Below are 16347 nucleotides of genomic sequence, written 5' to 3' on the forward strand. Positions count from 1 at the left end.
TTTACTCAACATTACACTCCCAGAAGACTGAGGGAGAGATAATATGTGCTTAGACAAATGATTCAAAAACACATTTTTCAGATTAAGTGAGAAAAACAGAAGGCAAAATGAGTTTCAGTCTGAGGAACATCCCGAGGATTATGTCACTATCAAACATTATTATGTCCCCAGTTTGGTGTGCTTGGAGGGGAAAAAATCTCTAAAGTGCACAACACAAATAACAAAACAGTGCTCTGCTGATGAAACTTTGTTCTGTTGTTTTTGCTCTGGCATAATGGATTTGACATTTTTCCACATCACTTATAAAATGCAGAAAGAGCAAGGCGCTTAATTAGTGCTGGTTTTCCTTTTGCTTTCTTGGATGTCTGAACTGTTTGCTGTCAGTCCACTTGGAAATCTGTGGGTGTGAGTAAGAATCAGACAGTAGCACCAAATGAATTTCAAGGAGGAGAAAGGAGTCAGCAGATGATGAAGAGGAAGACAAAGGTGTGCAGTGGGCTGCGTGCCTCCTCGCACAGATCTGTAGATATACATCTGCTGCTCTAATGTGTTTAGACTTGTTTTGAAAACTCTCGTTGAACTATGCCCCTAATTTGTACATGACAGAATGAAACACATGCAATTAAATTATGGAGGAAGGAAAGGAATAAGTGAATTAATTTATGTCAGAATTTCTTATTACTACATTTTGTTACTGTGGTTTGTCCTTGCTTTTATGTTTCATAATTGTGCAAATGAAAATAATGTTTGAGCACAGTGTTCTACACTGACATGCCCGCTTCCTTTTAAAAAGAAAATAATTGCGTTCATTAGGTTATAATTAGTGTTGGAGAGCAACTTTGAGTATGTGATTTATGTCCTCCTTAGTATCTGAACTGGTGTGTGAGGTTCAGTGTTAAGCAGAGGAACCTGTTAGGTAAGTTTTTTTTTCTTTTCCCAGTTACTCCCATCAAAGACTTTAAAATTCACTTGTTCATTATAACAGTAGGTCTGAACTACTAACACTTTATTTTACCTGAGGACCATCTGAAGCTCTCTTGAGGACCCTTCCCTAGAGTCTAATTTGTGAACCAAAGTTACAAAACTAAAGCAGGAGAGTATCTAAGATGTGTCAATGAATTAAAAGAGGAAAGAACCAGAAGAAAATCACAACTGGCAGGATGGAGAGTTGATGGGGAGACATAAAAATTTGCTTCAAGCACAACTTTCATTTATTTTAGAATCAAATGCATCTATATCTGTGTGTTTTCCGTTTATTCCTATCTGAATTTATGTATTTCCATGTACAGAATTATGTTTTAGTGATTTATGCTTGTTGAAGTTGCATTGTCATTTGTATGCGACATGTTGTCATGTGTCTCCACTACCTGCGGGTGGCAGCAGTATAATGGAGTCGATATTCGCTCTGCCGCCCATCACTTTAGAAGAAGAAGCAAAGGGCGGCCTTCAGCGATACAGCACATCTAGCTAAGTTATTTTAGCTAAAACGAAAAATCAGTTTCCCTCCTTTTAGATAACCGACGTAGGGTTTGTTTGGAATAAAGATCCATTCATGTAAGTATGTACGGCAGCCACCCGTGGCTCTTTTGAATGATATTTTCCGGGTCCCAGCCAGGAGCTAAACATGTACAGCTCGCTATTGTTTGCGCTGGGGAACTAGTTTAACTTGGACATGCCTTTGCTTTGTTGGGTTCAGGCTACTTCCTAGAAACTTAGATCCGGTAGCGTCGTGTAGCTGGTTAAGTCCATGTGTTTCCAGCACTGAGGAAACATGTTACAGCTTATTTGTGTGAAGGCAGCGGGTGGACTGTGTGGGCTACAAATTGCTAACCTTTGCTAGCAGGTGATGGTTGCTAACAAGAAGTCTCCTCGGTTGTCCACGGCCGCGGGTAACACACGTGCGCTAAATGGTGTGCGTCAATCATCGGACACCCCTTTCGCTCCCATAAAACTTAAGTTAAACAACATCATTCCCTACAGTCAGCCAGTCGTCTCGACACATGATTGTTTAGCATCTGGACACGATAGTGTTTCTAGAGTAAAGTTAATATTGGCTTCGCTGACCGAAGCAGGACAGGCGCACCCGCCTAAAGCTAACATGAAGTTACCACTATCTTTCCGCCCCATGAGTTGATCATTATATGGTGTTGTAACCCAGATCCTCATCCGATTAGCAGCTCGTTTTGAAGAAATGCAAAGATAAATGGCCAGGACTATTATAGATACTAAACATTAGCCATGACGAAGCAGGGTTGAGTTCTAATTTGGCGGTTTTACGTGCTGATGATTGTGATCCTTCACGTCAAAGCATTATAGATAGCTGACAATAACGTTATATGTTCCAATACAACGTACGTGACAACTCAAGATAAACTGCTTTTGTTGCTTGCAGGTGAAACAGCTTGAGTTTGTCAGAAAGTAGCCGCTGATGGAACGCCTAATTGTCATGTGTCCGATAATGGACCTCCTGCTTTCAGATGCTAAGTTTAAACAGTTCCCCAAGGCCAGTGAGCGCACCCCTTCTCATCCACAGCGTCAGACATTTAGTTTTCAGTCTTATTTGTGACACTGAACTGCGAATGCTTCTTTTGTTGATGCCATTAGCTCTCAAGCTAAGAAAGAATGTTCATTTCCGGAACCACACTTCGTCATTACCAAATGCGGAAGCGATAAAAACTGAAGTAGGCAGGGTAAAGCTTCATGAGGAATTAAAGTAATAATAGTGACTGTTCACAGTGAGTGAACTAGTGAGCTGCCAGTTAACCAGTTGGACAACCTGCCCATGGTGATTAATGATAAGATATGTTATGATGTTTAAAGTATGTCGTCACTGCTCAGGATTTTATCTGTGCGTCTGTGATTGTGGTCAATACAGTAATGTAAATCATAATTACAGGTGCTGACCGAGGAGTGAATATTACTACATGCAAACATGTCCGGAGCGTGTCAGGACAGAAGGAGTCGCTGGCAGGAAATCCAGAAAGGCTTGCAGTTCATTCAGTAAGTGTCAATATTTGTCATAGGTTGCCCCCAGTTTCTTGTGTATTAGCAAACATCTGGGTCCATCACTTGCTCTAGCAGAGAATTAACTGGTGATGTTTGAAAACACTTACTGGCTCTTCTGAGGGTATTTCCTGAACCCCCAAAGACTCTTCTAATCATCTGGATGAAAAAAATATTCTGTCTGCAGCACAACAGAAAAGGTTTTCAACCTGTTTCCTGCATTGCAACTTTATTTTGATACAGAAGCAGAGGCGCAACTTGGGAAACAGGTTAAAAGTCTTCCTCATCATTCAGTGAACAGATTTATTATTACGATTATTTGTTTTATCTAGATGGTTAAAAAAGTGTTCTAGAAGTACTTCCAAAACAGTGTTTTTTTTTGGCCTTCTAAAATATCAGCTGAGGTTTCTGAAGATGAAGAGTTTAATCGACTGTAAGTACACGTCTGCTGCTGCTGCCTGATTTAGCAAGTCCCATCAATGAAAAAGCTTTATCACCTTTCCATAGCCTACTCACTGCAAGAATGATTTGTCATCCTTGCATCATGCATTGCTGTTCAGATCAGCTGGATGTGAGTGAGTCAGCCAATTACTGACTTTACGTTAGTTTTGTTTTTAATATGGGTTATTTTTTATTAAGGCATCAGGTGGACTGACAGGATATACACATATTGTTTTAGAGCTGTGCCAGGCAGAGCAGTGCTGCATTTCATTTAATCTGACAAGGCCCTTTATTCTTAAAACAAAAGTGATACTTAAAATACTACAATGCATGTCATCGCTTTGCAGTCAACTTGAAACTTCACTGATGTCATGATGTGTAAAGTTCTCTGAAATGAATACACAAAATGTGATGCCACTTTTTTGAGCCATGTCATTTTAGTAATTAATTAAATGTCATTTAAAATATATCAACCAAAAAATCAAGGGCTAATAACTGACTGCTAAAAAAAGAGAAGCATAAGTGCTTCAACAACATTTGTTAGATCTTTCAATGTAATGAATTTGTACAGTCCTGCATTTAGCTGGTGTTATCTGTAAGATAAGGCTCCTGTATCCAGACACCCTTTGTGATGTGGCTGTTTTCTCCATTAGCTGAGAAGAGAAGAGCTCTGCATGCCTCAGTGAAAGTGTGATGGTCTAAACTAAAGCACAGTTACCCTCATAGTCCAGTGTGCAAGAGAGGAAAGACAACTTAAAATGCCAAAGTGCCACTGAACTAGAAACCTTTATGACAAAACAACATTGCTGCGACTATTACAAAAATTTTCCATCGTGACATTTAATGGTACATTAATTCAAATCATTAGCAGTTCACCCAAATGAGTAACAACTGGGGCAGTAACTTTGGTGATCAACATTAATGTTTAATTTTGTCTTTTTAAAAATGTATTTTGTGACAGTTTGAGACATCAGGAGTATATGTCACTATATTTACCTGGCTTTCATTGTTACTCAAAAATAGAAATATGAAATATAACGATTTAAAATATTCTCAATGCTGACTTGAATCTGGTTTTTGAGGGGTAATAGTTTGTTTACAGAATGCCGCTTTTGCTGACGTATTTGCATTGGGGAGCCAGCACAGTCAGCACCTGCACACATGGCAACCAATCAAACCCATGACACACACACACACACACACACACACACACACACACACACACACACACACACACACACACACACACACACACCTACACATCTTTCTGTTTTGATGCCCCTGTGTCTCAGGTTCAGATGAGTTTTATAATGAGTCCAAGACAAAATCCCCTGAATCAGCTTAAGCACTAACTGGTAAATCTTACAATTAAACCAAAACTAAATATCAAAAAATTTGTTGATATTAAGGAAATTTATTGTTGAAATTTATTTATTATTGAAATTTAAATAAATTGACATTTAGACTTTAATAAATATGTAGAATAATATTTAAAAATTGAGTGATTTAAGACTCACTTTGTAGTGAATTAATTGTCATGAGTTTTCATTGTGACTAGATTCCAATTAAGGCTTTCATTTCTCTCAGATTTATAATTTTTGTACAGCTGATGCTTTGAAAGGTTGTAACTTGAACCCTTTCGTTTTTTTTGCCTTCAGATCAACCCTCCCATTTCCTGGAAGTCAAGAGCAGTACGAGGTAAGCTGTGTAAATTTAACCTGCATTTCCCTGCCTCCATTTAGCATGAACACGTACTTACCTGAGTTACATTTATTCAGGGAACATGACATGAAAGAAAACCTGAGATTTTTTTTTTCTTTCTAATTGAAAGCACCTAAATAAAGGAAACGGCTGAGCTGCACTTTGTATATTTACCTTTTTTTTTATTGACTTGGTTCTTTGTGATTTCCAGGTGTTCATTAAGGACCTGGTGTGGAATCTTTTTGGAGAAGGAAATGACGTGTTTAAAGAGGGGGAATGGACAAAATCCATTGAGATGTACACCGAAGCCTTGAGCATAGCGGACTATGCTGACTCTGAAGAAATCTGTGTTCCAACAGGTTTACTGGAAAAGCTGTATGCAAATCGGGCTGCAGCGTACCTAAATGTTGTTCCGGTAAGTAGGTGGTGACCGTCACACTCTAGTCTCTTTCAGTTTCAGTCCAAAACACTTTGAATTCCCACTCCCTTTGGTCTTCAAGTTAACACAAACTGAATAACAAAAACAGTTAAATGGAACATGGAAAGTCCAAAATACACAAAGCTATTTTGGGTCTTATATATATGTAAATTGTGCAGTAGGAAAATTTACACATCGTGGAGGCTGTTCACCACGTCATGTTTGAGCCATTTTAAAAGTGACTTAATATGTCAGCCATGAGTGCTGGAATCTCCCGTGGTACTGACAAGATCCACAGACTGGCTTGCGTACACATTTATTATGCTTCATTTCCAGCACTTGACATCAGGGAAAGTTAAAAAAAGAGGATCTTTATACTGGCCTTACTTTCAGAGTTTACCAACTCTTCCTCTGAAAGACAATACTGCAGCATATTTATGTTGACAGCTCTCCACATTGACACTCTGTGCTCATCCAGTTTGACAGTCTTACTTAGTCTGTGGGCATATCAGGTTAATGTAATGCAGTGGGGTGGGGCGGCACCTTTTTTTTAATTTATTTTTTTTAAATAAATTTTAAGCTATCTTGCATACATCACATGATGTGTGTAAGTGACCCGGACCGGTAACTTCTTCGAGTTTCCGTTGGTTGCTTGGCAACCTCACAGAGATAAGACTCTAACAAATACATTACACTCAACATCTAACTGTCCCTTTTAAAGCAAGAAGCGTTATTGCTTGTAATTGTTGTTTGTATATACCAGTTTATTTACTTGTCTCTTCTATTACAGTCGATCTGAGATATATTTTAATCTGGAATTAATTTCAGTAACCTCATTTTGACAACATAATGAGATGCTTTTAGATCCCATAGATGTACGATAATTTGGTTTGTCAAGCAAAACTGATCAGCAATAAATTATGCAATAGTACGGTAGGAAGTTGAGAAATTGCTTCTTTTCATTAATAACTCAAATCATCTGAGACTTCCTGATGGACAAGTTTTTTCAACAAAACTACAAACTACATACTAAATTGAGTCCACTGAACACCTTACGACCTTTACTGGGCTTGTGGAGCAAGATTTCAAAATAATCTTAGACACTGTTGGCATATATCACATGTCAAATTCTGAGAATCAGTTGAGAAACTATCTACTAAAGAAAACTTCCATTTGGGAAGAAGTGGTGCTCTCAGAAACATCCAATCTCTCTTCCCTGTCAGTCTGTCTGCCCAGAGTCATGTTACATGGAAGTATAAAAACACTCTGCTATCCTCAGAGAGGCTTCACACCACACCCATACCTGACTCAACTCACCGAACACATAAAGTCAACTTATGATCAAAGAACAGTGTCTTTGTTGTCTCTGTTGGTTAAGTGCAGCATTTCTAACTCTGCGACATATCTTTTTTTCCCCTTAGGGACTGTATGACCAAGCATTAGAAGACTGTGAAAAGGCTCTCCATTTGAATGAGGGGAACTACAAAGCACTGTACAGAAAAGCAAAATCCTTGAAGGAGATGGGGAGACATCAAGAGGCCTATGAGACTGTTGCCAAATGTTCTCTAGCAGTGCCTCAGGTAGGGTGTGACATCAGTGTGTTTTTATCTTTATTTATCCAAATGTGCAGGAAATCCTGTCACTTTTTTGTCTCCCAGAAAATGTGTCAAAAATTAAGCAAATTGAAATGTCACACAGCCCGCCTGCAGGCACAGCTCACCCAGTGGAGTCCACAGGCTTCATTTAAAGATCAGCTGTGTATTAAAAGACGTGTGACTGCTAGTTTCCTACCTTTTGATATCAATTAAGAAGTTTCAGGTAAAACTGATGCAAGTTCATTATTGATGTAATTGGCAGCCACATTTAATTTGTGTTACAGACGTCTGCATCAGGGTTGACACTGACACATCCAGTCCAATTTCTTACATTTCTCTCCACTTTGTATTACAAATACAGTAAAAGGATAGGGATGCAATATATTTGACAGCTAAGTAGCTCTGATTTAAGATATAATAGCCTCATAGCTCCCTCACAGAGCATCACTGTCCCAAGTGCATAATTTCATATATGTGTATATGTCTGTGTGTGTGTGCTAATTGCTGAAATAAGTGCCAAAAGACCAGATCAGTCCTGAATAATCAAAAAAGTTTACTTTTTAAAAAATGTATGTATACACAGTAAACAAGGAATGCCTGTCGGGTTAAAACACAGAGAAATGTAGACTATCAGGTTGTTATTTAATAGCACGAAGAACTGCACAAAGATTAAGAGTGATCATTGTCCAGAGTGTGTTTGAATTATTGCTGTTAATTTCCATTGTTTCCTCAGGATCCCAGTGTCACACAGCTGACTCAGGACCTTGCCAAAATTTTGGGATTGAAAATCCGTAAAGCTTATGTGAGGAGTAAGGTATGTGTTTTTCAAACCCTCATAACACTTGTCATGTTCACTGAAACAAATTGACAGCCATATAAAGTGAGGTGGAATTCCCTAAGATTTATTTTTCTAAGAACCAGTTCTACATGTTATTGTTAATGTCATAACAAGTTTGGATTTGTACTCAGATTCATGGTTTTGACAGTTTTTAGGCATCAATGTAGGGCTGTCCTACTAACCAGGAACATAAAATCATAGTTAAATCAAATCAATTGGGTATTCTCTCCCTTTAACAGCCTGCCTTGAATGTTTTGCGAGGATCAAATTATCAAGATGCATCTTGTGAAAAGGTAAGCAACGTAACATTCTCCATTACAGTCTAAAATCTGTATCTTTACTCTCCCAAGAAATACATTCTTCAATGAAATTCTTTTATTTTCAGTTTTCCCATGGCTCATCTTCAGTTGAAGATATAGAAATTGGTAAGTGTAATATGTAATACAACTTTGATTTGATAATCAAAGCACGGCAGGATTAAAAGTCACTCATCTTATTTGTGTTTTAGAAGTGCCTCAGTTGACCCAGGATAGTAGTGCGTTGGCTTCAGTCCCGGCTCCCATCCAAGCTCCAGTGGCAGTGCACTCACCTCTGAATGATAGCAGTGGTGGATGAACTTCCTCCCAACAACATTATCTCATCTGTGACTCCGTCTGAGCCTCCGGGCTTCGAGTCCGTTTCCCTGCCTGTGTCTGTACCCACGTCAGCGACTCTTCCTGCCCTCACATTTGTAAATGGTTGCAGAACCGCGAAGCCTTGCCCGATGCTTGAAACCAGTCAAGATTTTGACGCAGACATTATAGGAGATGACCTAGATGATCTACTGGACCAAGCTGGCCCCGAATCAGGCATGGTTAGTGGACAGATGTGACCGCAGGGTGTCACTGGCGAATATAATGCGTCGATATCTGAACAGAAGCAGCTCATTTATTTATTTGTCTCTTTGTTTAGGTTATACCCACAGTGAAGGGGCCTCTTCCCTTGCCTACCAGTATTGCCTCAGGCAGTTCCATGTCAAGTGCATTCCTGATGCCATCACACATCAACCCCTTTCTCCACAGCGGTGCCCAACCGTGCACCGTGACTCTGCCCCCACTGTATCACAAGTCAGGGTCAAGTACGTATTTTGGTATGGACACTTTTGACCCCCTGCCTCCACCACTGGACTCATTGGATAGCCTCAGCATGACAGACTTTAAAACAGGTATAACACTTTTTACTTTGGTTCTATTACAGTTGATCTGAGTTCTATTACTCAATCAGTATCGGATTGAATTGGCAGGTTAAGTGTTGGGTGGTTGATGTTTTTTTTTTCCCCTTGTCAAACTTTCAGATTATGCTCCGAGTCCATTCATTCCACAGGTAATTATTGTATATATATTATTAATTATTAGGCGCTTTCAGTCTAGACATTGTTACAGGCTTATATTTTGTCATCTTTTTTTCTTATACAGCTAAACAATAAGGAAAGTCCCATGGGGATGGCTGTGGGTATGCCTGAAGTGAAGGGCCTTCCTGCTGCTGTGGATTTAGCAAAGAACCCCTTAGCTGAAACACATGAATTCAAACAAGCCTGCTCAATCTGCTACGTCAAAACTGGTGAGGAATTATTTTGTTTGTCTGTTGTTGTTTCTCTCTCAGGCAAGGGAAGTAGTGTTTGCTGTAATGCTGTTTTATTTTCATATTCACAGGGCCCGGTGTGTTGGATTACACACTTCATACTGAAGAGCATAAATGCAAAAAGGACGCTTTACTCGGCAGAATCAAACATTCGCCAGACAAAACGTGGAAGCTAATTCGGCCCAGACCAACAAAAACCCAATATGTTGGACCTTATTACATTTGCAAAGGTAACATAAATAAATCATAGTCAGTCATATTTTGGCTTCATTTTTTTATTTTTTGCATTAACATGAGCATTTCTTTTACCTGTAAATCTGATGATCACTTTGATTTTCTCAGAGAAAAAAAAATGATCAGAAATGACCACCTCATTTTGTGATAAAGATTACTTGTAAATAAAAAAATAAAATAAAAGGCAGTCCCCTTTGCATATTTAATTCTTTACTACTTCCTATATATGTTATTGTGTGCACTTTGCTATTGCTGCACTCAAAAGTCACTCCTGGAACAAGAGCTAAAATTCAAATGTGTTGTTTCAGAGGTGGCTGTTGGAAAAGAGTGCCTGTACCCTGGCCACTGCACATTTGCATATTGCCAGGAAGAGATTGACGTTTGGACTCTGGAGAGAAAAGGGTTTATCTCCAGGGAACTGCTCTTTGATCCTTTTGGACCCAACTCCAATGTCAGGTTGACTGTCCCCAAGATCTTACAGGAGCATCATGGGATATTCATGTTTCTCTGTGGGGTGAGTGTTTATTTAGTTTCATAATAAAAACTAGTTTGGTGTTGTGCATTTCAGATAATTACTGTGCTACTGGACTACTTGATGGTGTCAGTGATGCCTGCTGGCAGCATTGTTTTTCATTTCAGTGTGAGGAGGAAAAAAAAAAACACTTGTCTCATTGTAAATTAATGTTTCTTACAATAAACAATCTTCTGCTGTCAGGACAACAGATGATTGTTCCAAATGAGAGATGTGATTTTTCAGCACCTAAACAACAAAATTTGAAAAATAAGGCAATTACATATAAAAAGTGAAGGAGAATGTGAGAAATGTAATGTGCCTTTATTTGAGTTTTTCTCTTCTATGTAATCATTTTTCTTTTTCCAGTACTCATTAGTGGCTGGCAGCCTTGGAACAGTTATTATGGAGTTTTAAGTGGATACAAGAATAGAAGAATATAATGCATAAACACTGCCTACTGCATAGCTGGTTTACTGTGCTAGCCTGTCTTTTCATATTTCAACAAAACCTACTATTGTGGCAGAACCTCTGCAGTGACTCATGTTGCAACACAAGAGCCCAAAGTGACCAATCCAGAGACTTCCTATGAATGCCACCCCTGTCAGCCCTTTGTTATTGCCATAATAAATTTGCAGTGGTTTTATTTTAATGTGATCTGCAGGTATGCTTTGACCACAAACCCAGAATAATCAGCAAAACCAACAAAGATGACCCTTCACTTTGCTCTCATCCAGTGACAAAGCATGACTTTGAGGATCATAAGTAAGTCATTTCACATTTCCTAGGTCTAAAACCATCATTTCTTTTATTCATAGAAAAAGCATTTATCTTAGAAGTATTCATGAAGAGTACATTTGAATTCAGATTTGAGCTCAAATAATATAACAAGAGCAAACAAGACCTTGTGAGAGGAATAAGAGCGGCGATAAGATTGTGAGAATTGTCTGTCTTTTAGGTGCCTGGTCCACATTTTGAAGGAGAATACAGTCCGTTATTCCAAAATCAGACCCCTGAGTCCCCAGTGCCAGCTGGATCTCTGTCGCCATGAAGTCCGCTACGGCTGTGTGAGAGAGGACGACTGCTTCTACGCCCACAGCCTCATCGAGCTGAAGGTCTGGATGATGCAGCACGAGCTCGGTAAGACTTCTTTTTAAAAGTTTAACAGTTCTTCTAAAATGTCCTTTTCTTTCTCACAAACAAGTTTTTTTTACTGTGCTTTTGATTTTTTCCTTTTAACTTTTATTTTGCATCGCGTAGGTATTACACATGAAAGTATTGTCCAAGAGGCAAAAAAGTTTTGGAATGCAACAGCTTCATTGCAAGGAGTCCAGGTAAGCCATGAAGTCTGGTCACTGATTTTTCATCTTTATTGCTTGCTGCTGCTGTTTCCTGACATGTCAATGTGAGGTTACTTTTAATAAAACTCTCTAGCTTTGATTCCAGTTATGGTCTTTTTTCACTAATAATTTATGGGCTGAGGTGTTGCATGTGTCATCAGTGTGACACTTCCTTTTGCAGCATGACTGAGTGAAGTGCGTAAGCTCTCTGATTGGGTGATATGTTGGCTAAGTCTCTTGTAGTTGTTTCACTGTTGCCATGTCAAATCTGCGTTGACGACGGAGATTTTAATCCATTCTTCAAATCTCATCAGCAGCTTTCCAGTGCACAGAGGAGGTTTGGGCCTCCAAATCTGAAGATGATGTTTGTCTGTGGCCAGTGCTGGAGAAATGGCCAACTAAGCGAAGCTGACAAAAACAAGAAGTATTGCTCAGCCAAGGCAAGACACACGTGAGTATTTACAGGTCTTTGTATACAGGAAAAATTAACAGTTCAAACCAGAACATCATCACTAAGTCAGTCCTCTGTCTTTCTGAATCCAGGTGGGCAAAAGACAGACGAGTAGTGCTTGTAAGTTCCCATGAAAGGAAAAAGTGGACAACAGTTAGACCGCTTCCAACCAAAAAGCCAATCCCCTCTCAATTTGAGGTGCGAGCCAGACATTTTTCTACCCTGAAGTTACCTAAAAACTTTGAATACAAATCCCAGCAAGGATCACCAAATGTTATTTTTCTCTCTTAGATTTGCATGCATGTGACAGCTGGCAAGAAGTGCCAATACATTGGGAATTGCACATTTGCTCACAGTGTGGAAGAAAGAGACCTTTGGACCTACATGAAGGAAAACAACAGTGAGTTTTGTCAGGGAGTTGGGGCTCTCTTACTTGGTAGAATTTAATTAGCATGTGATGCACACACTCATTTTATCCTCCTCATTTAGTTCCAGATATGGATCAGCTTTATGAGCAGTGGCTGCAGTCTCAGAAGCCTGGCTGGGGTGAGGAGACCTCCAGTAACTCCATCAGGGAGAACGGCAAACAGATCCACATGCCAACAGACTACGCTGAGGAAGTGGTGAGTTTAAAAGCCCAGCAAATATAAACTAAAAGGCCACAGCTTCATTTTGGTTCGCACGTGACAAAGTGCTGCTGAAGTTAATTTCCTTTCTTAGTTTTTTCTTATCAGTTTACATTCTTCAACTGTCCTCTTGAGAAAATGCACTCATTAGAAGCAGTGTTGTATTGCTTTTGTACTTGATTGTTGATGCACTAAAACCTATTAGTGCCTAATGGTTAAACTGTGTGATAGAACATAACATTTTGATAGAATCTTGTTTTAAATTAGTTATTTGCAAAGTGATTAAAATAAAAAGCGATAAATTGGAATGATTAAGAAACAGATGGTAATTAGTCGTTTGTGTAAATGAGACTGCTCTGTTTTTTTTCTCTCTCAGGCTGGCAATCACTGTTGGCTATGTGGTAAAAACTGCAACAGTGAGAAGCAGTGGCAGCAGCATATCACTTCAGAAAAACACAAAGACAGAGTTTTCAACTCTGAGGATGATCAGAACTGCTGGCAGTATCGATTTCCCACAGGCACTTTCAAAGTTTGTGAGAGGTAAGATTATCTAACAATAGCATATGGTGTGTCTCTGGTTCCCAGTCTGATACCAATAGTTTTTAATGGTTAACATTTGATGTGGTGTTTTGACAGGTTCCTCAAAGGCACGTGCACAGAGGATGACTTCTGTAAGCTGGCACATGGGGATCAGGAGCTAAAAGAGTGGATGGAGCGCAGGGAATTCCTTTTGATGAAACTTGCCAAAGCCAAAAAAGACCATCTTATAGCACCAAATGACAATGACTTTGGAAAATACAGTTTTCTCCTTAAAGACATTAAATAATGATATCATGACAATATTCATGCTCACTTGCAAATAATGCAGTATTGTATTCAGACAGTCTTGAGTCAGGTGATACTTGAAGGCCTCTGAGGTGCACAGGAAATGGCCTGATCACAGCATGATTTTAAAGAGGGTGTTCAGGGCCGGCCCTCTGATTGGTGGCTGGTTTACTCTGATCAGAACTACAGGAGGGTTATCGTTAACAGCAAATACTGTAAGAGTGTAAGACACTTGAAGCTTTGCTATGCACCTTTCAGTAGATAATCTGAAAATGGTGATGAAAATAGCATGTGTAAACCTTGATCAGAGACATGTTCGGATACTTATCAGTTGACCTAAAATAAACTAATTTCTTTTCATAAACAGTTTGTATATGTTAATGACCTTTACTTTCCAATAAGTTTTAAGTATGGAATAAATAAATTGAGAGTTCAGTTGACATTCTTTTATTTTAATCCATCAACTTAGGTCATTTTCCATTTATCTAATAGTGTTACCAGTGTAATGGGCACCGCACCAAATAAAGCTTCTTTTTTTTTAACCTGCGTTTAAAATGCTGTGTTCTTTTTATTAATCACACATCTGTAAGCACTGGTGGACGAGTTATCTATTCCGATGTTTTACTTGAGTAAAAAAGTAATTCCACACTGTAAAAATCCCTCATTGCAAGTGAAAGTACGACACTGAAAAAAGTTAAGTAGATAATGTCATCTGCTCGGGCCCTAAAAATACTGCCTCCCTGTGACTGGTATTTTACAATATTGTATATTATTACTGCTACATTTCTGTGTAAGCAGCTTTTAAAAAGGAGTTGTAAGAGCAGAACATGAGTAAAAGTACTTAGTTACATCCCACCACTGTCTTAACATGTGGCTAGCAGAGATGAACTTGGATAATTTTTTTTGTCATTTCAATTTTATTCCTTTAAAAAAAAAAGACTTTGCAACCACAACCCCAATCTGTTAATCCTGATGTAGTATACATAAATATTCACATTTTTAGTAGAAAAAGAGCTTGAATACTAAAAAATCTGAATAATCTTTGTAATCTTTAATCTATGTGTAGAACCATCTGGCATCTTATATCCTCTGTAAAATAACAACAAATCATTACAAAGACAATGCTAGAACAATCTTACAGGTTTTTCTAAAGAAATAAGTTAATGACACAAGATGCCCTTGTATCAGTCATTTTTCTGCCTGCATCACATTTCACTGTCAAAATATACACAAATACACATCCGTCTTATGTCAAAGTCCTCTTGAATCCTACCTCACATACCCCACACCCAGCTGAACACAGGGGGCGACAGGGGCAGACCGTCCTTCCACCAGCAGCTCCGCATTCAGGCCAGCACCTGCTGCAGGTCCTCCACCTCCAGCCTCCACATCCTTCTGTGAATCGCGGCGAGCTCCGAGAGGTCTGCCATCTTCACTGCACGGATGACTGGCTCCGGGGAGATGGCCTGGATGACACCCATCACCATGACATACTTGCCTGTAACAACAGCAGCAGGTGGTCAATTACTCAGTGACAAAAGATTAAAGAAGCAAGGATGGTGGTGGAGAGAAATACGGGGAGATGTGGGTGTTTTTCATTCAAGTGCAGTCACTATTTTTAGGCTTAATGTGGCTGCTTTAGGGAAACTGCAATTAACTGGGCTGGCTGCTAATACTATGCTAGCGCATTAGTTGATTTCAACCAAAAAAAAAAGTATCGATTACTATATTGATACAGGTGATAGTGGCCCTGGTATTACTTTGTATCGCCCACCCCCAGTAGAGAACTAAAACAAAGGTATCACACATCTGAAACATAACATCTAACACAATCATAGTACGAGTTGCCCCAACTTCATCACAGTTTACATACCTTGGGACAAACATGGCTTCCCCTTAGGGATGTTGTTAACGCCCTGAACAGCAAACGTCCCCGTCTCATCCAACAGCAGCACGGTGTTTCGGTCCAGCTGCACCTCCAGCACAGTTCCCTGCATCCACACCAGTGAGACCGGCAGAGTCGACCCCTGCCCGGTCTGATAACAAAGCGTCCCCGCTGCCAGCTGTCCCCTGGCTCTCTGCGGTCCTCAGCTGCCCGGACAGCACTTTAACGGGGGGGACGTTTTCTTTCAACGGTTGTTTTCTTCGGTTTATACATTACCAACTAGACTGCCGTTATCGCCACACAGTCGTCCACGGCTGAAAATGTTTGCATTACCCGCGTGCCGCCAAGTGTACCGTTTAACCGGAAGAGGAGGGAGTGTTTTTCCGGCAGCAACAGGTCCCACCTGGAAGCTTTCAAAGTAAAAGCGTCATCTCACTCTTTCAATTTCTACTAAGCTCAAGAGGTGTCCAGGCCCCCTATTGACTCCAACTGTGCATGGTACTTGCGTTATTTCCCAAAGAATCCTAATGACACAGTTGGGTCCAGAAACATATTATTACAGCATTAGTCCTATCCGACTCCACTGAAGTTGGGAGGACAATTTGACAGTGTTTTTTTTTTTTTAAATTGCTTTCTAACAACAGATTCCAGCACTCTATACAATCTTTTGGTGATTGTAGGTAAAATAATGGACATTTTTAACCATTCTGGCTTTTTCTACACTGAAAAATCACTTCCATCACTACATCCTTTAATAAAATCACAATTATTAAATTGATGACTGTCAAATTAGCTCATTAAAATTTTAAGTTATGGTCTTAAAAGTAGTTTTTGAAACTAGTCTCTCTACAAAAAAAAA

At 39.4% G+C, this 16347-nt stretch overlaps 2 protein-coding genes across 2 annotated transcripts; one reads left to right on the forward strand and one right to left on the reverse strand.

Annotated features, from left to right (window-relative positions):
• Positions 1-1394: 1394 nt before the first annotated feature.
• Positions 1395-14145, forward strand: zc3h7a (zinc finger CCCH-type containing 7A). The gene is given in 24 exon segments (XM_018705083.2): positions 1395-1554; positions 2897-3000; positions 5103-5142; positions 5357-5560; positions 6985-7143; positions 7892-7972; positions 8236-8289; positions 8382-8421; positions 8505-8599; positions 8601-8849; positions 8948-9200; positions 9330-9358; positions 9451-9595; positions 9688-9846; positions 10159-10364; positions 11026-11126; positions 11320-11501; positions 11622-11695; positions 12019-12152; positions 12245-12350; positions 12444-12552; positions 12642-12775; positions 13155-13318; positions 13415-14145. Coding segments are annotated over 23 exon segments (2976 nt in total). The 5' UTR covers positions 1395-1554; positions 2897-2932; the 3' UTR covers positions 13605-14145.
• rmi2 (RecQ mediated genome instability 2) lies at positions 11962-16053 on the reverse strand. The gene is given in 5 exon segments (XM_018704995.2): positions 11962-12109; positions 14877-15101; positions 15477-15643; positions 15645-15746; positions 16049-16053. Coding segments are annotated over 4 exon segments (426 nt in total). The 3' UTR covers positions 11962-12109; positions 14877-14949.
• Between the last annotated feature and the right edge of the window lie 294 nt (positions 16054-16347).

The sequence above is a fragment of the Lates calcarifer genome, linkage group LG11, assembly GCF_001640805.2.
Source record: "Lates calcarifer isolate ASB-BC8 linkage group LG11, TLL_Latcal_v3, whole genome shotgun sequence".
Classification (NCBI taxonomy): Eukaryota; Metazoa; Chordata; class Actinopteri; family Centropomidae; genus Lates; species Lates calcarifer.